Here is a 26596-nt window from a genome sequence, read left to right as displayed (position 1 = left end):
TGACTCAGATCATTATAATTGCTGATGCTTCCACTGGTAAAATTACATTGGTTTTACCTGGGACAATTTTAAATTAGGGTCAGATATAGCCCCCTATGGGCCCTGTCTATTTTCTACATTGTATTTGCACTAAATGAAAGCTCTCTGGGCTGCCTTTTAACTTCCCTTTAATTTTATAACCTGTGCTTGATACTAGAAACAATGAATAAGGAATGATGTTGGGTGACCTATATGGCAATGTATACATTGATAGGTTTAATTACTAAAGGCCATAAGGCTGTTCACTTTGCAAGGGGATTTTCTCTTTGCTGACTTCCATTATCCAATCATGCAAGAAAAATTCAGGTTTTTTTTATATTATACTTGCTCGTGATTGGGTATTCTATGAAAAGTGAATTTTCACCACATTTACCAAGATAAGTGGAAACTCCCTGGCAAAGTAAACAGTTAATTTGCCTTTAGTATATCAGCCCTGTGTGACAGGGTAACAACACAGGAGCCCAATTGGGAGACAAAAGCAGAGTGCAGTCACCCTATAACAGGAAGTACCTGAACAAAGACCTCCATGCTTTGATTATATCAGGCATTATATTAATGAAATCCTCATATTTATAATATAGAAAACGAGTTTTGAAATTGCATTATCATGTTCACGATTATTTCAGATTTTAGTGATTAGATTTACATATACTTTAAGCCCCAGGCCCAGTGTCTGCATGTGCTTAATAGGAAATCCATCCTTAATTGTGAGCTGAATTAGTCTTCTCATGGACCCATCCTAGCCTTGACTTTGGGATTGTATTAGGTTTCTGTCCGGTTTGACAATCTTCTATTAATTTTCAATTGAAGGGATCTATCTGTTTAGAAGTCTCCTGACCTTGTATTAGCTGACACCCAGCTATATTGCCCTGGTACTAAAATAATATTGAGATAGTGACCTTGAAGGTGAAAAAGTGAAGCAAAATAAATATGATGTCTTTGGGTCAGTAAATTATCTTCCTTAAATGTTTTTGTTCATGTTAAGTGATTATATTTTCAATCTGAACAAAGTAAGCAAAACCAGAACTGGCTATACATTGCTGAACTTTGCAACTGATCCAAGCTTTGCTTGCAATAATGTAGTATTACAAGAGCTGCCAGCTGAAAAATTACAAGCATTTGCATGCCACAGTAGTACTTGTAATTGATGATAAAGATATTCCAGAATACCTCAGATTTAATTAAAGATCAGTACTTCCCTGAAATGCGATTGGAACCATCACCGTGTATGTGTTAATAAAATAAATCTTCCTAGTCAGAAGAGAAAGTCAGTTAGTTAGTTATTTGGGGTGATTGGAGTCCATTGCAAACACTGGCAGTTCTGTATATATAGTACCTTTTCTACTTGTAAGCCCTCGCCCTTGGGAGCAGGGTAAGCGGAAGGCAAAAAGTCTCAGTTTTTTCCTATTTTGTTTCATTTTTCTTTCCTCCCCTGCACATTTGTGACTAAATTCAGCAACACAAAGCCGTGACATATAAATATACTCTAGAAAATCTGAGCGCACCACTTGGGAGCCTGTAAATCATTCTGAAATATCAGAGTCCCTTAGCAATTAAAAAAAACAAGCAAAAATGTGTTAATCTCTAAAAACTTAAACTTGCCCTCTGTATCACCATTGAGGAATACAGGTCACGGTTTTGTGATAAATTGTAACTGAGAACTCAACTCCCTACTGATTTTTATCCAAATGATCACGAATCTGAGAAATTTGCAGGGTTGTCAAAAATGTGCAGCTAATGTGCTATCTACTTTTGTTGTTGATTCTCCTTTTTTATTTAAATATAGTATCCTTAATTGAACGTCTCTGTCTTTCGTATGCCGGAGAAAAAAATAAAATCTTTACCCTTGTCAGATATATATATATATATATATGAATTTAAAGAGCAAAATAAAATGTAAAAAGGAAATGCCCTTCTATAGTGGTCTTTTTAGATAATCTGTTACAATGCATTAAGAAATTTGCATCTTTGCCAGGAGTTTCTACCAAAAATAAGCAAACAAAGAAAAAATTTAAGGTATCTATGAAAATGTGATTGCTTATGAAAACTGAGCAATCACAAGTGTCAAATATTGAGATACTGATCTCTCAATTTGGAAAAGTGTCAGGTGAATCATATTGTCTTCTAGCTACATTGATATTTCTGTGGGTTTTTTTTGCGATACTTTCAAATAGAATATGCAAACTGTCCATAGGAATATGTGGTAATGCATGTAAAATATGTCTAAAAAATCATTCTACTGCTACTGCACCACCTGAAAAATGCTGGGGCACGGATGTGGCTTAAATAAGTCACAAAAGGGTGAAGATTTTGGAGAAGGCAGGAGAAGTCTACAATCTAGGACTGCATTATAGTGAATTATTCAAATTTTTCAAATTTACAGCCCAGCTCCGGACCAAACTTTTTTTTTTTTGTTTTGAACATGGTGGGAAGGGTTCGGACAGTCAGGTTTTTATTGCTTCCTGAAACCCCATTGATGGGATTTCCTCTCACATCCTGTCCTGATGGGGAAAGGCAGCGATTGAAAATCTCTCCAGTGGAGAAAGAGACTGAATTCTCACAATGGGGTCATAGACATCAGTACAAACCTCACAGAAGTTATAATTCTTACCATCTGAACAAAACGTTTTGGCTGTAAAAAAAAAATAAAACTATTTATAATCTTCAAAGATCTATGTGTATGACATACTTTATTGTATACAAAAAAGATATTCACATGAGTTGTGATATGCATTTTCTGCAGTGTAATTGCTGTGATTTTATCATTTGGAACTTGGCCTACTATAAAACATTAAGACCACCAGGGTGGTTTATCCACGGTAGAGAGAAATCTTTAAAATGTTTTAGCACGTGTCACATAGTTCTATGAGATTAAAATATTCTCTTGGTGCATTCAGTTATTTGTTTTATGAATTTATCTGACATTCCTGTGTGCTTTACATTACAGCTCAACATGATGGGAATATCACCAAGTGGCATGAAGCCTATTTCCAAAAACCAAAACCATATTTTACAAATGAAGGCATTCCAAATCCAACGTGTCCTGATGGGGCAAACCGTTTCTTCAGCAAGCAGGAAGTATATGTCATTGGAGCTGACAATACCTGCATGTTACAGGAATTCTGTAATGGACCCTTAAAGCCAAGGAAACAGTATATGTATGTTTTATAAAGACATGATACAGTAACATGTTATTTTTACAAACATGCTGTTGTCTTCAATGTTTTTGCTTGTCTAAAGGCATCCTGGGATACTAAGCCTTGCCATTTATCATGATTGCTTAAATTGAGCGATTGACTCAATGCGGAACGTTTGTCTTATGGTATATGCGATATATATAGATGATCTGGGCTTTATATTAAATTAAGACAACAGTGTACAGTATATACATTAAATGTAATTTTAATGACTTTCAAGGAGCATAGCATAACCAGCCTACAGGAGCTAATTGACTCACTCATTAAAAAGCAGCTGCTTTGGTAAATAAAGTCAGTCTTTGATAGTTGCTTCACCGCATGTGAATTAGTGAAGGATTGATAACTTAACACCTCTTCAGTGAAACATCCCTGGGGAACTTCCCCATCTCATTGTTTTCCTATTAATAGCTTCCTATCTAGCCACATCAGCAGGGTTACAGAGTTTTTCACCCATAACAACTGTATTGGGTGTGCCATGTAATCATACTGTTGCACATATAAATCCTATATCAGAGTAGTGGTGCAAAAATCTGTCAATAAAAAGGTAGCAATACCTACATATAGTTATACATACTATGGGGTCTATTCACAAAGCTGCTGAAGGATCTGGCCGTAGCTTCGGCCGATCCTTCGGCTAGCTTCGGCCCCAGAACCCCCCAGGAAAATGTTTGTATGCCACTGGATGCACTGCAGCCTATGCAGAGACCCCTTTCAAAACCAATCTTGGTGGAAAAATTGATTACACATAATTACTTTTCATGGACAATAACTAGTGTTTCACTAAGTTAAGCCTGTCTGCTTAATGCACATTAGACCAATGGTAGTCAGAATTCCAACCATGATTGCAAATCTTTTACTAGCTTATAACTTGCCCTGCTAACTGGTTATTTACAAATTATCAGAAGACCATGTGTTTGGGTGCCCTAACAGCAAAGTCCAGCAGCTGAACAAGTGTCCTGCTTTTGTTACCATAAACATACAGATCCTACTCAGTCTCCTGTAAAAGTAATCTGATCTTTTACATATGTAACCATATACAGATACAGCCAATGTTGGCCATTCTATGCATTCAGCATTTGCAATGATATACAGTTCGCATCAACAATGTCTTTATGCAGCTGTAGCTAACATCTTCGGCCTAAGATTTGTAAATGGATATACAGTATGTTGTTGTTGAAAGTCAGGGCCATTCCATGACAGACTGAAATCGTCAAACATTAAGTGCAAAACCAACACCTCTCCAAAACAAAACACATACATGCTCTGTTCCTAAGGGGTTAAGGGGCTGTGTTGCTGAATGGGTTAAATAACCAACAGTAATATTTTATATTTGTATAATGTAACTTCTGCTACTGCAGTGCTGATAAGAATGCAGACTATTTTTTTTGTATGATGTTTACATTCTGCTTCTTTTTTTCAATAGATTTAAATTTAGAGCTACAAATTTTAAAGGACAGTATACAGACTCTAACTATTCAATTCCTATCAAAACATTAGGTAAGACTATATAGATGGCAGAACCTATGTTAATTTGAACTTTGAAAATGTGATATACTGTAGTATAGGTTGTGTCTAGCAAAATGAAATACTGTTCTGGACTGAATTATTGTGGTTGATTTACTAAAGGCAAAGCTTGTGCATTATGGGATGATGGATGTCAGCAGAGCCAAGGGAAAATTATCTTGAAAAGAGAACAGCCTATTTACCTTTAGTAAATCAACCCCGTTGTTTTATGTCAGAGAAACATACTCTTAAAACAAATAGCTATGAGGTTTTTTTTATGACATTGGAGTTGTGGTGTTTCACTAGTGTGTCCTCCAATTCCTGTGTGCAGCAGTTTAGGTACACTTTGTATAGGGTGCAATGATAATCATCCTCCTAGGACACCTTTTGACTGTGCCAAAATCCTGCTGTTTTCAGCACACACATATAAAATAGGACATTAATAATTTTCTGCAAATGTCTGCAAGTTTAGAAGCTGGCATCTCAAATTTACATGATTCATAAGTTGTATCTGCATGAAGTGCACCAGGAATAAACAACTTCTGAAATGTCCCAGACACAAGCTCTGTGTACACGGTCATATGTTTCATCGGAACTGCATTTCTCCCCATACAAGTCAATTGAAATGAAAAGCATCCCTAATCTGCTTGAAACACCTTGGAAGGAGGTCAAATGCATGTTAGAAGAAAGGAGGTCAACTGCAAGTCAAATACATCTATGCAAGGATTCTGATGGAATGCAGAAGCACTTCAAACGTATCTCAAAAGCAAGCTGAATGCGATTGAAAGCACACATTTGCACTTCAATACAAGCCCATAGGCTGCCAACACTATAGAGGGCAGTAAAACGAATTTATTCAGGTGACTCATGGACTTGAATTGTGAGAAGGAGTAGTAAAGCACAAACACTGTGTAGCAATGCAAAGCAGGAACTGGAGCCTATAAGTGCGTAATAAACAAATATGGTTTCCCCACGCACATTTATAATTACAAACTGTACATGGAAACAAAGATTTAAAACACACATTGATAGCATCTTTCATGCTCATCTATTTTACATGTTATATATATAAGAACATTGAAAGCATTGTTAGATGTCAGTAAGGGCCTGTTCTCATCAAAATTCACCAAAAATATAAGTCAACGGAGGTCCATTGACTTGCAATTTAAACCTCTGTTGATATCTGCTGCATTGTGTTGTGTTGCTGTTTTTAAAAACATTTTTTGACAATCTTTATTTTAATTAACATGTCCTGAGTGGACATATTACTTTTTTTTTACTTGCATTTCGTTGTCTTGCGTTTACATCTGTTTTTGATGCATTGTTTTACGTTGTGTTGAACAAATGTAGAGCATGCTCTACTTTTTCCAGTGCACTGCAACACAAAGTAGCAGTGTGAACTGGTCCCTTTCACACCCATATATTTTTTGAATTGATCAATCGTGGACCCACGCTATGGGCTGACTAATATTCCCAAACAGCCGCTGTGCTATAAATGTATAATAATGCCCCGATATAAATAGCAAAATAAATTTAGCACTGTGCTCATGAATATATCAAAAATAATGGTGCAATATATTAATATTAGCATTTTTCGGATTACCTTCTGTTGGCATCCGCTGACATCTGTCAGAAGCTTATGGGTTTAGTGTGAATTGGGCCTAAAGCTTCAGCATTGTGCTGCAGCATGTTGAAGAGAAAGTGAGCTGAAACATTTGTGGGAGCTGACGCTGAAGTCCTTTTTTTTTTTATACTTGCACTGATATTTGTATGTATTGTATGTTTGAGTCCTCAATGGAGTTATCATGGGAGATTTTAATCTTTTTTTAAACAATTTGGGGGTGAGTGTGTATGCTAATTTTTAATGATAAAAAAATAACACATAAATAATTAACAAGATACTTCACTGAAGAAAATCCATGAATTGAGTCATTAAAGACACATTCATTTATTATAACACATTTTGCCCTGTAGTTTTAACTATGCTGGTTTACTAAAGGAGTAACGCATGTTCACTTTGCAAGGGAATTTTTACTTTTCTTAGTAAATGTGGTAAAAATCACTTTGCAAAGAATACCAAATCATGTGCAAGGAAAATGAAACAATCTGGATTTTTGCTTGTACCGGATTTGATGATAGAAGTCAGTGCAGCTTTACCCTATTCACTAAGCTAAGAGAAAAATCACTTTGCAAAGTGAACTTGTGTTAGTCCTTTACTAAATCAGCCACAGTGTATATTTTAAGCAATTTTAGGAGGCTTTAAGAGGCTTTAAATACATCAAAGACATTTTAGTGATGTTGTAACAAGATTTTAAATCTCTTTGCCGGTAAAGAAAGGAGTGTCAATGTTGTATTCATTATATGCTTTACAACCATTTTACTAGTAAATCAGAAAGGAATTCTATGTAAAGGCAGTATTTTCAGTGAATGCTGAGCCTATTCAGTTTTTAAAGCAGCAAAGAAAGTACTACCCATGGATCACATTTCTTGAAATGAAAAGGCCAGATACCTTTATTGCAAAAATAATTTTCTTATCTTTAAAAGGCAATAAGTAGTTTCTCGCAATTATTTTCATTTTCCCTACTTGTAATTGGTTTTCCATAAAATTACTAGCCAGTGGGGGAAATTTATCAAAACTGGAGCAGACAGAATCTTGAGCTGTTGCCCATAGCAACAAACCACTGTATATATTTAGTTTATAGAATTAAGCTTTAAAAAGTTAATTGGTTGTCATGCAGCTGCTCCAGATTTGTCTGCTCCAGTTTTGATGAATTCACCTCAATGAGCTTAACTTTAGTATTTTCTAAGGCTAAGTGCAAAAGAGTCATACTGGTTGAATTTTTTACCTTGTTTCTTTATTTACTGATTTAGGGATCTATTCACTAAGCCGCTGTAGGCAGCCGAGTGACTAACCGACCCGAAGCGAAGTGAGCCAAATGCTGTTCGGCTATTCACTTCAGGTTTGTGCGGCTGATTCCAGCCGTATATCGGCTGCAATCAGCCGTACATCGTCTTAATCTTTCTTCTTGTTTATAAAAAAAATAAATATTTTTTTTATAGGAATGCTATAGGTAATATATTAGTTTAGTACACAATTAACCTGGTACAATGGATAAACAAATATAGTTTTAATACTAAAAGAGCCTTTATTTTTGTTGTATAATATCACATTGTTCACTTCTATGGTCCTTTGTACACAAGCATGCATCTATGCATTGGCATGTAAATGACAGTGCAGGTACAGCGTAAAGATGCAGGTTAGTACTTGCATAAAGCCTCCATTATCTTCTATGTTAAACCAAGGCTGTAAACACAATCATTGTACAATGCGTCTTAAAATATACAAGACCTTTACACACACATGCATTAAAAGCTCTCTATTGCATTAATCACAAAGATGTTATATTTATTAAGTGTTCATACTGTATGCACAAGACAGGCAGAAACATACAAGTGTGCAACATAAAAATACAGCATTTGTTCTTCTATGACTTAATTTCTGGTATTTTCGGAAATTCAAATATTACTTCATCTTAGTATTTCCGGAATTCAAATATTACTTCATCTTAGTTTTGCTGTTTCAGTTTGCAGATGCCTCTTAATTAGCTAATAAATCTTAATTTAGCCAATTAGCAATCAGCAAACTCCATGTCTGTTTGGTATAAACTCATAGACAATATATGATCATTGTCCATTCATGGTTAAATCAGACATGTGTTGTGGCATCTATGGGAGCCAACAACCTTAACACCAACCTTTACAAACACACAACACAAGGAAGGGCTACTGGCCTGGCTGTATTTATTAATAAAAATCCTATTGTGTCCTTAAAAAACAAGTGTCATACACATGCTACTAGACTACAAATTGACTACACATCCACCTAGTATTTTATGGCATTGAGATAGAAAGGTATCTCTATCTTTGGAACACAGGCAATACTACTTGATAAACATTTGGTTTTCATTTCCTGTTGAGATAAATTCTGTATGTAAGAACTGTGGTCACTTGGCTACAAAACAGATTTATATCTAAATTTAATTTCCACATTTTTTCAGCTGACGGACTATCAGAACGAGCTGTAGAAATTATCTTATCTGTCACCCTGTGTATACTTTCTGTAATCCTTCTTGTAGCTGCCATCTATGCTTTTGCAAGGTAAGATACTCTTCACTATTGAATATTGAGTAAGGTATCACCTTGTAACTCCTTTACCTTTTACAGGTATTTTTATTCTGTTATAGTTAGATAATTAAATGTTGTTGTATCAGTTATAAACACAGAATGAAATATAGTTAGTGTTCTGTGAATCTCCCCACTGTTGCTTCTACAACAAAAGTTAGAAAGCAATGAACATATGATTTAATGGATGTTAAGATATATGAAGGCTGATATATTTGTATAAAGTAGATTGTGTAACTATAAAAAGAACAGACATGTTATTTATTTATTATACATATTTTACACTAATTTATGAATCTTTATTCACTCATTTATTCATTTATCCATCAATTTTTTTTCCACTTGAATATAAATAGCAAGAAGACACAGTAAGAACATTGCTCACTACTAAGCGCAACATAATTGCTCACATTGATCACGGTTATACACATTGTTGCAGCTGGTGTTTTCACATAGTTTTTCCAGCGCAACTAAATTGGTCAAAGTTGCTGAAACATGTTTTGAATTAATTCTATTGTTTGCTGAATAATTCATAGTATGGCAAATAAAGATTGAATATATAAAATAGGTTGTGACACACATGCGTTAAATATCAAGAAATACTGTTACCAGTACACTCATGTGTGCCAGTCGTAGCCAGAGTGATGTCTCATTAGCAATATATTTTCAGAAAACTCCAGCAAACTAATTGCGTATGTTTGACATTTTTCTTAAGAATTCGACAGAAACAAAAAGAAGGTGGTACATATTCTCCACGAGATGCTGAAATAATTGACACAAAATTTAAGCTTGACCAGTTCATCACAGTGGCAGACTTGGAGCTTAAGGATGAGAGATTAACACGGTAAGCATACTCATTTGACAAAACAGTAGTCCAAAAGGTCATCAGCCATGACCCCACCATGACCTTTACTTGTTTGGAAGTGTTTGTCTTGCTCTTATTTATACAGGTCAGCGATATCCTCTTTCAAAGGCTGACCTGTGTGTTTCAGACACTCAGATTTACAATTAAGAGGTATCGTCCTCTTTCCTTTAACCGCTTTTTTGACAAATATTGAACTTCCATTGATCCCCACTCTAAATTCTTTTTGATTAAAATATGATTTGTGCCAATCTAATGCTAATTTATAGGCTTCTCCATTTGGATACAAAGTGGTAACTAGGCAACATGTCTGACTGACAAAAAACAAAAAAAGAAATACAAAATACCCTTAAAATAAACATCAGCTAATAAGTATTAATCTTTTTTATGATAAGTTATGCACATTTTGGTGTAAGATTATACTTACAATGTAGCTGTACTTTGAAGATCCTCCAGTAAATTCACAGTTACTGCTGTGAGTTTTGATTTTGGAGAATTGGTAACTGAAGTCAATGGATGCAGCACAAAGACATACTGCAACATTAAGTGTTGTGGGTAGATGTGCAACAAATTTGGCTGTGGAGGTGAGTAGTATTTTACAATCAGACCTAAACCTACAGCATAAAACAAATCATTTGGAACATAGACTAATTATGGGTTGAACACTGTGTAAAGGCTCATTCTAAGACTTAACTAATGTTAACATCTAATGAATCTTTTCTATTTTACACACGGACATGCTATATAGTGCCTACATACTACATGAGGAGACTTCTAAGATGATGCTAATAAATGTTTATTCTTGCCAATAAGCTTTAAAAAGTATTAGGTGACACATTAAACGCTCTGAAAGAACTTTCAACTTTGCATATTAGTCCTGCTTCATGACCACCTATTGACAAGGTCATTTCTACTGCCCCAAGGTGCTGAATCATTGACTTCTAATAGATCTGACTAAGCGGGGTTAATGATGAGGAATGACACTCTGCACACTTACAAGAACAAGAACTTGGTGGGATGTTAAGTGTTTTCCATTATTGTGGTTTAAACATACAAAACCACACTTTGCTGTTGCTGTTGATGACACTTTATTTTAGCCTTATTTTAGGTTTTGAAATATTTAACTTATTATACAGTGAATAATATAGATGTCATTGAGATGCATCTGTACATGCATCACTATCAATAAACACTTGTCACATATACTACCTTGTTTAACCTAATTGTCTAACTTAAAATAAACTTATTGCAAAGTCATAAAATGAAAAGCAACTTCACAGCTGCAAGGCAACCACCTTTCCGTTGCTACATATTATGTTTAGTACTACCATGTGCTGCCAATCTGCCTTTAGTGCTCTTAAAGTTGCACATAATGCCTTTTGTAAAAGTCGAGATGTACATATGCAGAGAAACGCCTTAATTTTCACATCTCTAATGTAGCAGGGCTCGGACCTAGTGATAGGTCTTTCAGGTACCCTGTATTGCATTGGGAAATGGGGGAGAAAGCAATCACATATTCTTCATACCTGGAAGTTTGGCTTAATCATAGTGCTTGCAGCAGCAGTGTATCTGTCTGCTATACAGCAGTCAAGTCATTACCCATTGTGTTTTTGAGATGAAAATTTCAGACATGATTCCTGCAGAACCTGTTGGCCTTTAGTATTTTAGTTAAGTAAGCCATCTTTATTTTACTGTCTCCTTTATAGGTCTAGAAGCTGAAGTGATATACCTTTCTTCCCACTGTCATCTATCTATCTATCTATCTATCTATCTATCTATCTATCTATCTATCTGTCTGTCTGTCTGTCTGTCTGTCTGTCTGTCTGTCTGTCTGTCTATCTGTCTGTCTGTCTGTCTGTCTGCCTGTCTGTCTGTCTGTCTAACAGCTGATTCCAATCATTAGATTTACTTTGCAAGGCACAGTTCAATGTAATGGGTTTCATGAATTGGATTAAAAAGTGCTTCTCATTATGGACAGATGCACTGTTCTGACCAGTGGCAATCTAGCACGAAAGTCAAAAATGTCAAACTCTATTCCACCCTCACAAATTTTGTTCCATTCCTGGCATATATTTCCCCATGTACTACCTTACCTGCCACTAGTGTGCACCATGTAGTCACTGTACAGATGCATATATCTCGTTTTGTCCTATCTTGTGTAGGCAGTGTCACCAGGGGTCAAGCTGGCAGCTGGCTGGCAAGAGACTGAGCTTCCTTAGCAGGCAGCAGCAGGCAGGAAATACACATATTGCTTGTGCTATCTCAACCTGCAGCCCCTGAAATTCAGAGGGCTTCCAAAAATCCTGAGATCTAGATAAGGACCTCAGAAGACACTCTTTCACACATTGGTTGACTATAAGCAGTTCAATTAAAGCAAAATATGCTGCCAATGTTAAGCACTGCTTGTGATTAGTCCTAGTTGTGTCTGCAGAGCTACACTGTCATTTAAAGAAAAATATGCTTACCCCATTTTTAAATATAACTGCAATAAGCAAGAAACTATGGGTATTCAGAAAAATACATGAACATATGTTAAAAAAAAGATAAATGCATTTTACTATAATTTAATGTACATCCAATACTTTTTTTATAATCATTAATAAATCTTTACTTCCAGATATTCATCATTTTTCTTTAGACGCAAGGACATATATGTCATTCAGTAAGTCAATAATGGATTGGTTGTGTGCTCTTATGTCCACAATATCCAAATGGTCTTGTATTTCCATCAACTATTTGTAACTGACCTCCGAGCCCAGATGGGAACACAAGACTTTCTTGTTGGTAGTATATGGTTAAATGACCACCACCACCATACATTGTGTTATCATAACTTTAATGAATAAAAAAACACTTTATTCATGTTTAAATTGGGCTACAAACTACACATGTTTCATGCAAATGAGCATTAACCATATACTATGCTTTTTTAAACAATTATCTTTTGTGTTACCTTACTTATGTATTACATGTGTGGTACCCGTAATAGTATACTTTCACAACTACTGTATAAATGTTGTGGCCTGTAAGGACATGGGCAGGAAGTCCAGGTGGTATCCTACAAAGGATTTGTTCATTGTGTATTTTATGTAAAGGTTCGTCGTATTCGCATTAATATGCCAATATGTTTTTTTTTTTTTCAGTAAAACCTGTAAAAGTGTATTTCCCCTTTTTCAGTTAAATTTGAGAAAACCCCATTATATGTTTATTATTCATACAGGATAACTAAATTCTATTTAAAAAAACAAACATTTTTTTCCTTTTAGATGTTTCTTTGATGAAGGTCTTTGTACAGATTCCACGCTGCTTTTGAAAAAGTGAAAAAGGGACAAACTGAGGGACAGAATGCACTGCTTCTTATTAATATACACTGCTTCTAAGGAGGTAATTCACAAAGATGCCGAAGGCAGCTGAGTGAATAACCCAGCCGAAGTAAAGTGAGCCAAACAACGTTCGGCTATTCACTACGGCTCAATATGGCTGATTTCAGCCATACATCGGCAGAAATCAGCCATACATAGGCTGCCTTCAGCTGAGCTGAAGTGCAGAAGGACTTCGACTTAACCGGTCCAACATCTGGATCGGCTGAGCCAAAGCTTCAGCAGCTCACTCGCTACGGTTCACCCCTATTCTCATAGTGAGCCGAGCGGCATTCGGCTCGGCTATTCTGCTTGGTACCTCCGTGGTACCAAGCAGAATAGAAAATCAGTGAAAAGAGTTAAAAAAAGTTGAAAAATATTTTTAAAATGTAAAGAAAATAATAAAAGTAAAAAATAAATAAAGATATTTTAAAAAGAAAAATAACAATAAAAAAGTTGTTATTGTTTAATGACAGATCAGCATCCATAAGTCATTTGGGGAAGCTGATCTGTCATTACAACTGGGCAGAGCCAACCATGAGATCACAGCTGACTCCACCCAGCTGTCATTTGCGGGGCTAACCCGTTCGCCCTGCTTTGGCTGTCACTTCGGCTCAGTCGAGCCGAAGCATATGCCTGCAGCTCGGCCACCTTCGGCTGCTGTACGGGCTATAGTGTATAGCCCATACAGAAGCACTTCAGTTCGACAGAACCGAAGGGCTCCGGCGGCCAAAGAGAGCCGAATGATCAGCCGAAGCTACGCCTGGATCCTTCCGCTCCTTCGTGAATAACCCTGTAAGTCTTTAACCCTTTGTTAGTACAGACCATGTTTGAAACTAGTTTACAACTGATAATTAAATCTGCCAACACAGTACAGACAGGGTGAATTAGAGTAAACATAACTTCCCACCCCCCTCCTTAACATTACATGGGTGGCGCTAATTAGGATTTCTAACCAAGTAAAAATCACTTAAAAATGGAAGTAACAATTTTTTTATATTTTTTAAAGCCTAACTCTGCATGATTTATTAATTTGATATTATGAAAAGGAAACAGGAGGGACAAAGCTAAGCTGGGGGGGACACACCGAAAACTCTCAGGTGGACAGCAACAGAGTCAGGGATTTTTTGCAAGGAGAACTTACTGCCGGACTATCTAAGACATACAAGAAAATAAGGACTGACAATAGCTAAAACATCATTTTTGTTTGAATTGACTCTTTAAAGTATACGTAAAGGCATTTTTTTACTACTAAATAGAGTAGGGAAGGATTAGACCCTTTGTCCAATTTTTAATGCTGCCCGTGTTCCCGCTGGGGAGATTCACCCCTCTATGCATCCTGACGACTATTGTTACCAAAACAATTACAAAGCAAACATTTTAGTAGTTATCAGAAAAAGAGCTGAGTGAAAATCCTCCAGTGGGGTCACCTGTTCCTGTGATAACTGTCTGAGATAGAAATTCTGTTCTTTTTATTTCCTATTACATTTTCAGGGCAGAAAGTCAAGGGAAAGCTCACCAGTGGGAAACAGGCAACAAAAAAAACCTGATAGAGATTATAACCATTTCTTCTTTATATAAAAATTAAGTAGCGCAGTTCCAAGTTATCATTTATTTTAAGAGCCCAAATCTCCTTCTGAATGAGATTTTAAAATAAACGTACTTGATAACATAACAAGTTGTCTTAAAATTATGTAATGGATCTTAGCATCACCAAACATTTCAATTTCAGACTCAGGTTTCCACATATATCAGTATATAAGACATCTGTGTCAGCTGTATGTATGGCAAGGCTCAGATCTGCAAAGGCTATTGTCTCATTATCATAACCACAGTCAGGAGACATCTTTCATCAGATGATGTTTATTAAAACACCCCACTTGCAGGATGTACAGGTCGCTCTATCATTTCACTGCTGTTTAAAAATAAGGAAATGGATATCCAGCTAACAAGGTGCTTGTTTGTCGTTGGAAAATTGTACTAACACCCCTTAGCACTGTTATTCTAATACGCTTGTTTGAAATCCTTATGCTTTTCAGAAAAGACATTATACACACCCACATGTATCCAAATCATATTTCTGAAGTTTAGGGGCAACACATTTTTCTTCATTTTATACAGAAAAATAAATATATTTTCCCCATTAGATTGCACAGTTGTACCCATACTATGGTGCAGTGAAGTAAAATGAGAATATTGCTGCAAATTCTGAAGCATGTTCCTCACTAAGAAAATTATGGTATTGTAGAGTAAATGTAGTGAGCTGGCAAAATTCTACTTGTAGTAAAATTAACAGCAAGCTCACACATTTTAATCAGCTAGGTAAAAAAATTTTAGTGGACTTATTTCTTAAAACTATCTAGTCATATAGGTTGAATTTTTTTTAATAATGCTATTTGCATAACATTTGATTATTTATTTAAAAGTATATACTGTAGAGCTTACAGAAAACCATATTATACATATAAAAACTTTCCAACAGATCACAAAACAGTTGTAAATAATTAAAAAGAATATTGAAATTGTGTTTTTATAATACATCAGCCATTTCTTAAGCCTCTTATCTATCTCCTCAAAGTACCATTTTGTGGGTACAGCTCAGAAAGGTCCATGTAGCAACTTAAGTATCCTTTTGTGTTTAGTACAACATAGGCTAGTCTGACACTGGCTAGTGTTTCAGTTTGCCATGCCTAATTTGCACTCCAGTGTGACCAGTCACAATCAGCTATTGTATTGTGTGGCAGGGATGGAAAATACATCTATCTTCCCAGGAAGAAGAAGCATATGATTGAAGTTACAGGGGGTAGAAAAAATAGCAAAAACATCTACTGAAAATGAAGTTTAACTTAGAGTTAACTAAATAACAATTACACACACAGTGGCAAAGATGAGTAATATCAGATTGTTTGCCAATTAGCAGTACGTGTCACCTATAAAATAGGCTGAAGGCTTTGAATTCCCCAAAAATTCTAAATCAGTTCATTTCAATCAACTGTTAGGGGGAACCGAAATATTGATAGCATTAGCATGTTCCACACCCAGACAATCTACAGAACAGTAATCAGAATGTAATGCTCACTGACAGGGAGAGCTGACAACTTAATTAACAAGTTTAGTTTTCAACAAAAACCTGTTCGCCCACCCTTGCTAGCCGCATAACCTCACCCAACCTAGAACCCCCCACCCAGATACTCAATTATCTATCCATGACAATGGTGTGCTCCTCTGGTTCTTACCTTTTACCTAAACTATTCAATATTACTGTCCATGCTTGCACAATAAGAACTCATAGAATTAAATGGGGATGTACCCACTGGAGACACTAGCGGTATAGCCCCATTCATGTCTGTAGGGACTCCCTGTACCTTTGCGGCCAGTTCCAATAAAGGTTTCAGGTATTGAACACTGCCACTGCCATGAAGAGGCAAGTAAGCAGATGGGTAGGGAGGGTTCTACATTTAATTAGGTTAGTGGAATCGAGGGGGTTTTGTTGGTAAATGCTAAAAAAGCATCCAAAATGAATCTGACATCTGATGTCTGACTTAACTAAAACTGTTAAGGCTCAGTCACTCCAGGGTAACAAAATTGCATGCAGTATCACATTTCATTTAACACACGTTGCTATGTTGCTAAGAGTTTACCGGCTCTGTTGCCGCAGGAATAGAAGTGAGCCTTGAACTTAAAAGAGCTCGCCTCGAACTGTTGCTATGTAATTTAGATGCCTTTTCATGCAATTTCAAAGGTCATCTTTTTAGTTGGAATAGGAATCTGCAGGTGAATATACCCAAAACTGCAGCATGAAGGATATATTTAAGATGCATTGCAACACATGCATAAGGTATGCCCCCAGTTCCACAGAAAAAGAAATAAAATTGCATGTGGTATGGATGAACCCCCGATCATGAGCTTTACAAAGATAGCATATAGCGCACAACACTTGACACAAAAAAATAATATGGGCTGCTCAGTCATCATTCTTCCTATTTTCTACATCTTGATGAGTTTACACTGGAGTCAGCCAAAGGATGTCTAAACCTATAAGGTCTTTTGCCACCTGTTGGACATCATGGGGGTATCTGTAACAGTATGGCCAGCCATCTCATGAGTCATCAGGTCTGATGATTGATCTGCATGGTTGTATAATGGCCAGGGAAAATTAGTTTACTTTACAGGACCAGGTGGACTTTTTGGTGCAAGAACTAGTCCTTTGTGATATTCCTATATTCCAGCATGCTAATGCCCCCATACATACTGCTAAAGTATTAAACGGTTGTTTCATGGCTATCAGGACAAAGTTAAATGTTTTCAATGGGTTTCCCAGATTTAAAGACAATCGGTCCTTTGTGGGAAGTTCAGTGTGCAGAACATGAAGTAGATATATGCCTTCTTCATCTTTTAAAACATAGCAGGTTTTCTTTCTTGAAAAATGACACGATGTTTCACTATATACAGATTAGGACTAACATTTTATGAATATGGACAAAAGAAAATTACATATGTGATGCAGTGTGTCATTAGCTTCAACACAACATATGTTTTTCTCCTGTAGTTCCCCCGTAACAGATTTTTGTTACCTGTTGATCCTTCCAGTAAATTTGTTATTTTACAGCTTGCTTTATCAGACCAAGCTATCCAGCAAAAGTTGCAGCTAGAGTGTTTAGGCAAACCATTTAACACTGACTGGAGTGCTCATAATGGTCAACCATTAAAGGTGAAACTTTTATCCCCCCATGAAAAAACAGTTTGTAAAGTATTAGCCTATGTAAAGTCAATCTAAATCTACTAATCCATCTAACACTATCCTCTCCATGGGTTTATGTCAAATGGTGGCTACATTGCTCCTCCATAAATACAGTGGAGGAGTTAGTGTAGCCACCATAAGATATGAAGTGTGCTACTGGCCAGATCACCAGTTGAAAATAAAGGAAAAAAAAGGCTAAATAAAGAACTCAGTCACCATATGTAAGGGGGTTGGGTTAGGTTTAAACTTGTAGCTGTTCTAAAAAAGCAATGGGAGGCCACACTCCTTACCAAATTTTTTGCATATTACAATTGCAAAATAGTAATATATAGTTAGGTGTTTCTATGATTATGTCCACGTCTTCTAGCTTAATCTATGTGTGTCATTTCATGACCTTTTAAAATGTCATTCACCAGACACATCAGTTTACAATTGCAAAATGATGAGCAATAAATGTTCAAATAAGAAAATCTTCCATGGCCCAAAACTTCAACAACTGACCTCATGATGTCATATAAATTATATTTCCCTTTAAGTTCATATACCATTTTAATGTTCTCAGTTTAATAATCAATTTTCTATTTTATATGACACTGTGACATTCATCAGTTCTGGCAGCAGAGATTTAAGGTTATTCAAAGGATGTGTGAATTGTAATACGAGTGAAATAAGACCTTTTCTAGACTAAAAACCCAGACATGAAATTGTATATCAGGCAAAGGATATCCAGAGTTAAAACAAATTCATAGTATTTAAATATAAAAAGCTTGATACACTTTAAGCTAGCAAAATGTAGTATTTGGCCACATGTATCCATAAATTAGATTTTTATGGTTGACATGGAAATAAAAAAGTGTTCCCATTGCAGGCACATTTGTTAGTCTATGAGTACAGAGGTAAAGGTTACTTAGACAGGGTGTTAGATGTCAAATTATATATAAAAGGAAAGAAAGGCAGCAATCCGTTAGCAGTCGTGTGTATATCTTACATAGACTGTAGAAAATTGCTTAACTTGGTGCTGCCAACATTTTACAAGTGGTGGACCAGATATAACAAAGAATTTGTGTTTAGCTGCCTTTCAAAATGTCCATAAAACTGAAGCGGTATTTACCAATAACCTGAGCCAGAGCCACGGATATTGCTCAGCAAGGAAGCTTTGTTTCAGTTCACATTTAAAGAATTAAGGGCTTTACAGTAAATCTGACCCACCTAAAACATAACAACAGTGCTGAAATACCTGTGTTAGTCTTTAAATCAATTTCGGTGAGGTTTCCTTGGATTCTAGACCCAGGTCGCAGAAACAGGTTTTAGTGTAGGGGGGACAGAAAAAGCAATTATACTTACCTTATCCCTTGCTCCAATGACAGCAGGTTCTTTTCTCCACTCTCCAGTCCTCTGGGTTCTGGATGAGCCTCAATGTCCTCACTTATAATGCAGGACTAGTGTCCTGCAATGTACAAGATGACATCGGGATTTGAGAATAGAAGTTGCTTCAGGGGACCATTTCTGCAGCCAGGAGGAAGCCTGCAGAAGCAAGGAATCAGATAAGTATAATTGGTTTTTTTTCTGTTCCCCCTAGACAAATATGAGCATTTAACCCTTGCATTAGAGTTCAGTTTTAAGCACTGGCACTGCCATTCAGCTGTTAAACGTCAGAACTTTAGTGGACAGTCAGTGCTCTGGCATTTGACAGTTCAAGAGCAGGGTATAGGGATTGGATGCCAGAAAGGGGCAAGGCTTAATTTCAAGTTTAGTAGAAGTGAATGTACAACCAGGGCTTAGGTCCCTGAACTTCAGTACTGTTACTACATTTTCAGATTTTAACAAAACACTTTAGACCAGGTAAGATTTACTTTAACCCTTTCGCTGCCAAGCCCTCCGGAACATTTTTCAAATCAGCTGGCCAAGCCATTTTTGAATTTTCTGCAATTTTTTCCCGGTATTTTTAAAATTAGCGGTCATCAGCGGCTTGTGAGCCGCTGATGACAGCTATTAATTTAAAGGGGACAGTCTGCTGAACAGTTTTACTATAAGCTGATGGTCGCTAAAGCGACCATCAGCTTATAGTAGAACTGTAAATGCAAGGTCCGTACGGCATACTGAGCTGGCCAGCTGGAAGCACTTTTGTAGCTCCGTACGCCATACGTCCTTGGCAGCGAAAGGGTTAAAGTGCACATTTCTGAATGATGGGGATTGCTGACCTTCTCCTTAAAATGTAGTTGCCTGGTTCTTATGCAGGACTACTGGTTTCAGAGTCAGGGACCCAGAACAAGCATGAGGATCAGGAAAGATAGAAGTCTAAAATATTAAAGCCAGAAGGTCAGTATGAAAGCCAAGCAGATTTATGAAAATAAAAAATATAAACGAAAAAAAAAAACTCTCTCCCTACACAGAATTGTTAGTGCTCCCTAACAGCTACAACAAACACTGACAATATGGCTGACAATTGAACCCACTGTTGAGATTTTTAACAATACCAAAAATTATAGGTATAAAATGTAGAATGTAGAAAGGTACCAACATTCCTAATACTTGTGATAGACGGGGGACTTTGCAGGTACCAGTAAAGGTCAATAAAACTTTATCACAGTAAAATCATATTTTAATTTTATTGAACAAAAGTGAAAAACAATATTCTGATGATACTTTTTGTAAAGTGTATTAAATAACACCCCAGTTTACATTCCACCATATATCCTAATGTAGGCATAAATTACACATTACTTATGTATTATATAATTATCATTGTAGGCAGTAGTATTTATAGTAATAAATGATGGGAAGACAATACTCTTTGCTCTCTATGCATTTCTTAGACACAAAGATCCACTTCTTTAGAGTGGTGAATATACACAACAGATATACTGCAGATTATGTTTTAGCATATGAAAAACCACAATTCATATGTAAATTGTGCGCCTACATATGCAACATTAGTTCCAAAAACAATCATAAATTAAAAACATGTGTCAGCTTCCATGCATGTAGCGTTGCCACTGTCTGTATGGAGAGTACAGGGGTGCTATTCAATAAACTGATCTTCAGATATAACCCTAAAAATATATAAATGTTCCATTAATATTCCACAAATTCTACAGTAATAATGCAAATATTCATCTAAGTAATTAGAAGTTTATGAAGTTTTTGGTTCTTATGAATTGTACCAATTAGTAAATCTGCCTGGGTTCAGTTTGCAAACATATTGCAAACCTGATTGAAGTCTATCTGCATTTTGTTTTCAATTCTGCCTCAGGCTAATAGGCAAACTATTGTCAAACAAAATACATCAGAAGTTGTGCTTTTCCATGGGGAAAATGTACCAATGCCAAAATAAAATAAATAAATAAATAAATAAATGAATCGTATTTCTCATTACACAGAGTTGTCAGCTTTCTCTAACAGTTCCAACAAACACTGATAATATGGCTGCTGTGAGCCCACCCTTATACATTTCTTCAAATGATTGGCTCCTGTGCATCAGCTGACCGAGAAAAAGGCTATTCACTGCATTATAAGTTGTTCCTTGTTTTTGGTGGTGAACCTGCAAAGTTTGTCAAATGTTCGTCATTCACAAACCTTATGACTCCCAGGGATACTCTGCAAGCCCATGATAGCCAACCCATACCTAATTTCTGATGATCTGCACTTTCGCTTTTATGAACCCCTTAAAATATACAGACATCTAATAATTGAATATGCCACTTCAAACACATTTGTCTCTCTTTACTCACAGCAATGTTTAAAAAGACATTTGATGCATTTGCCAACAGTCTGCTTAGTAAAGCGCTTTTACTTCCCCTAAGCCCATTGAACCCATTTACTATAATGTTGCTTCTAGTGCACAGCTCTGAACCACTATGACATTTACAGGAGGCAGTGATAAAAACTGTCATTACTATCTGCTGTTAGCAGGAATGACTCACATCTCTGCTCCTTAGTAAATAAAGAAGTAAGCTCAAAAAATACATATAAAGTGTTACACCATTACTATTACATATCTTAGATCTCAGTTCTTCTTTAGAGGTATTCTCACAAGAGAAAACATGCAATAGATAGACACGTGCAATATACAAAATCTCAGGACATGTAGGTTAATTAGGACTTTTCTAAACACCAAGCATTATGTTTAGAATTCTATATGAATGTGCATTAGATATTCACCTCAGAAGCTTGGATATTCATGCACTAAGCTTATAAATGTACTGGAAAACATAAATTATATTCCACTTTGCTCTTCACTTATGCCTGATTGTGTAAACATTAAAGCAATGTATGGCAGCAACTCACACATTCATGTGTACCTATTACTGGAGAAAGATAGAACAATAATATCTGACAGGACAATTTCAATGAGATTTAAAGGGTTACATTGTATATTGACTCGCAGGCCCTTTGTTTTGTGTTTCGAGATTTTTTACGTTTTAAGATTTTGGTTCAGAAAATCAGTGATGTGCCTGAAATCACAAGAACTATTTAGATATAAAATGGTAGCATTGTGACTTAACCAGCAAGTGCATCCAGCTCAGCTCCTGGCAACCAGTGATGTCAGTGAGCTGGGCGGGAAGCCGCACTGAGCTTCACAGGTTACTTAATGCTTTTAACAACCTACGAGCTGTGGCCACCCCACTGCCGCACCTCCCACCACCACCCGGTCGCCCCCCCCCAATGAGATACTGACTGAAGCAACCGCCTCAGCCTGCCTCATTATATTGGATTTTGGATTTTTTATATTGGATATTATACTGGATTTTGAAATGTAGTAAATGGCATAACATTTTGGAGATATATCCTATTCACAAAATCTTTCAATATTTTTTCACTTAAGGTATTAATTGTCGAGATAACTTAATTTAACGGAACACTTACATAGTTATTCACAAAAAGGTGAATAGTTTGGAGAAGGCAGGAGAAGTGAACAATCTAGGACAATATAGCTGATTTGGAAAAATTCTCGAATTCAGCTCACTTTTCAGTCCAGCTATGTTGTCCTACATTGTTCACTTCTCCTGCCTCCTCCAAACTCTTCACCCTTTAGTGAATAACCCTCTAAGTTATATTTATATATATTTTGTGATGAAATCATAACAAAGTTTGGAAAAAAGCTCAGATGTATCTGTTAGATGCCGAGAGCTACTGCACACCTATGCTATTTGCAGTTGGTACTGCACTATTACATGAGCACACCTGTTTCCTGGAAACAACACTGATATGCGTATTAACCAATAAAAATACAAAAATGTAATTATTCAGTAGTGTCAAGTTTTAAAGCTCATCAAGGGGCTGTGTATTTTGTACTGTTAGTAAACTACAGTTGAAGTGGACCTGTAGGAATTTTAAATTCATAAACTGACCTGTGCACAGTATAACAGGTACCTTGGGGTCATCTTCTAAAGCAAACCACAGAAACAAAAAATAGTGCTCTCCGATATGCAAATATCATTTTTATTACGATTAAGTGTCACTTGGAATGCCCCCACCCATCAGTCAAACCTTGCTAACGGCCACTGTATATGATGAGCAGTCTTGCTGACTAACGGTGGGGTGTGGGACATAGAAGGGTAGCCCAGGATCAATCTTATATAAAGGAGTCAGTATTTAAATATTAGGGTAATCTCAGTTTTAAGGCTCCTGAATCTAGAAAATACGGGAAGATGTGTGTGGGTGTTTCTAGGTGCCTAATGTACTTTTTAGAGGTCAGATTATGAGCAATACATATCCCACAGATGCACCTTGTACTCTAATGCCATAGATCCATGAGTATGCAGTGGGGCTAATGTATTAAGGAGTATGGCATGTTCACTTTGCAAAGTGAAATTTCACTTGATTGCACATGATTTGATGATTGAAGTCAGCATAGTTTCACCTCAATTTCTAAACTAACTGAAAATTCACTTAGCTAAATCAACGCTTGTAATCCTTTAGTATAGTTATCTGGTCAGTATTCTAGAATGTTACTGGTGTGCCACTAAGGTGTGTATAAAGGTTCAAACTGGTTAGTAGACATGTGCAATTCGTTTCTAAACGATTCTTTTTTCTGACAAATTTTCAGAAATTCGAACATTCGGATTGCGTCCGAATTTTCAAATGACAGAAATAATGAATGCAAATGAATACCAATTTATGAAAATTTCGAATGCATCCAAATTTCTTTCCCGAGTGAAGTTATATTGTGTGAAGCATCCAGTTAAACAAAGAATGCAATTTTCATTAGCGGTAGTATGTGCAAAATTTTGTTGCAGCAAACAGACATTAGACAAAGTGCCATTTTTCAAAATGTGTTGTTTCTTTATTTCATTATTTGTTATAACCCTTTAGTAAATGAGTAGAGGTACAAGTGCCCCTTGCTCATTCAAATGGGGAGTGGTAACATCTGCGTGCCCCCACCCGACCCACCTTCCCCATTTTTTAATTTTTTTACCAGATCTAAAGTATGACTTTTGGGGGGAACTCCATGTACATTTTAAAATGTTTAACTTGGGGAGGTCCCTCCTAACATTCCTACCAGACCTTAAGGGTCTGGTATCAATTGGAAAGGGGGGGAACCTCATGCATTATTTTTTTGAGGACAATATATAATGAAAATTTGTTTATGCTACCGCTAACGAAAATTCGGAATGCATCCGAATCCCAAAGCAAATTATCTTTTCGGACCCGAATACAGAAAAATGAAATAACGAAAAATCCAAAAGAAAACGAATGGAAAGAAATCTTGCCGGCGCACATGTCTACTGGTTAGTTTGCCACTTTCCCCTCAATTTCTATTCTTTTAAAATTCAGCATATTTAGAAAAATGTTTTAAAGGTCTTCTTCACCTCTTCTATCACATACAACAAAAAATAGCAGGATTAGTAAACCACTATACACAATGGTGGCACACTTAAAAGCTTGCAAGATTAACTTTTCCTATTTGACTGTTTCTCTCTAGTTATTTTTATTTTTGGTCAGCTGGCTTTAATTTTAATTTCAGTTTTGCATTAAAATTTCAAAAGCTGTATTACCTTTTTTTCTTTTTGACAAAAGTATACAATATAGATTATATATAGTACTTCTTTTTCATTCATTAACCAGTTGACATCCGCGGTGTTAAACCCCCTTCCCATCCAGGCCATTTTTCAGTATTCAGCGCTGCGGTACTTTGACTGACATTTATTCCGTCATGCAGCGCTGTACTGAAATGAATTTTATACCCTTTTTTGGGGACAGATAGAGCTTTCTTTTGGTGGTATTTATTCACCACTGGGGTTTTTATTTTTTTACAATATTAAGGAAAAATTACCGAAATTTAAAAAAAAAAAAAAAGCAGTTTCCCCTATATTAAATGATAAAACATTTATTATTACCCAATTTTTTGGTAAAATATAAAAGACGGGGTCACGTCGGGTAAAAAGACACCAAACATGTCAAGCCTTAAAATTGCGTGCGCGCGCGAAACCTCAAAAAACGATAATACCCAAAATTGGCCCTAGGCGACGCTTTAAAAGCTGTTACCGCTCATCAGTTTAGTGTTATCAGTGATTGATGGCCCTAAAATGATTGCTCTCACTGCGACGTTCGCGGCGATATGTAACATGTGTAGCGCAATTGTAATTTTTGCGCGCTGGGGCACCGGACGCGTATTTACGTTTATAGGCGCGTAAACGTGGGGGTGGGGGAGTTAAACATTTTGGGGGGGTTTTTTCCCCTTTTTTTATATGTGGCTTTTATTTTATTTTATTTTTTTATGTGTTACTTTTCTTTTTTTTTATTTATATTTTTTTTTTTGCACTTATTGTTATTGCTATTATATAGGGGGATAACAACCCCCTATATAATAGCAAAGGCACACTGACAGGTCCTCTTTATGGAGATATTAGGGGTCTCTAGGACCCCTAATATCACCTATGGACCCCAAAAGAAGCTGATAAAGCAGAGATCTGCTTTATCAGCTTCTTCTCTCGCCAGATGACTGACAGGTGAATGCGGAAGTGATGTAATACACATCACTTCTGCATTCACACTACGGAGGGAGAACAGCAAGGAGCTGAAACCCTCCCTCCTCCTCCTGACGCCCTCCCGAGCCGGTCCTGGGCCGCAGATGGGCTAGCGGATCCCGGGATTAAAGGTGAGGGGTCAGGAGGGGGGAGATGGCGGCACCCGCGATCGCGCGGGGGGGCCCTCCGAAATTCACGCCATACAACCGATCGGCGGCTATAGAGCGGCTGATCGGTTGTATGTGAAACAGCCGTAAACGGCTGTAGTAACAAGCGGGTCTTTCCTGCCCGTGTGCGTGCGCTAGGGGGCGCGCGCGAGCAGGAAAAAAATGCCGTCTGGCGACGGCAACCCGCAGATAGGAGTCAGCCGTCCGTCCGTTTTTTCTTAACGGGCGGACGGCAAGAGGTTAAAGGACACATGATCTGTAGTAGTAATTCAGAGACAACTGGGTTATATTGCCACCTACAAGAGGAATTGAACACTGGCAAATAAAAAGCCGCTAGTCAGTCAGGTATAAGCCCTTCCACCCCCATTATGCTTCAGTTTTTTGCTAATGTCCAAAGAGGACGGGCATCTTTTGTCTGTTACCATTTTCACTATGAAGCCCTACCTGGACCCTGCTGGACTTGTGTGACCCAGTCCCTGAGGACTCATTTTGTTCTGTGTTTGTTAGCCAGAGAATGCTCTCCAAGTCCAAGGCCATGGTAAGTCTCTAAAGACTCTTGGTATATATATATATATA

The 26596-nt window shown here is 36.8% G+C and overlaps 1 protein-coding gene across 3 annotated transcripts in view; it reads left to right on the top strand.

The window, feature by feature from the left end:
- Positions 1-26596, top strand: part of PTPRQ (protein tyrosine phosphatase, receptor type Q) — a 198853-nt gene that overhangs the window by 138033 nt on the left and 34224 nt on the right. For all 3 annotated transcript variants that reach the window (XM_018552932.1, XM_018552933.1, XM_018552931.1), the window contains 4 exons: positions 2987-3197; positions 4660-4733; positions 8798-8897; positions 9637-9765. In XM_018552932.1, coding sequence (XP_018408434.1) covers positions 2987-3197; positions 4660-4733; positions 8798-8897; positions 9637-9765 — 514 coding nt within the window. The remainder of the gene's footprint in view (positions 1-2986; positions 3198-4659; positions 4734-8797; positions 8898-9636; positions 9766-26596) is intronic.

The sequence above is a fragment of the Nanorana parkeri genome, unplaced genomic scaffold (genome assembly GCF_000935625.1).
Source record: "Nanorana parkeri isolate BGI_ZX_2015 unplaced genomic scaffold, ASM93562v1 scaffold101, whole genome shotgun sequence".
Taxonomy (NCBI): domain Eukaryota; kingdom Metazoa; phylum Chordata; class Amphibia; order Anura; family Dicroglossidae; genus Nanorana; species Nanorana parkeri.
This window is presented reverse-complemented; position numbering and strand designations above follow the sequence as displayed.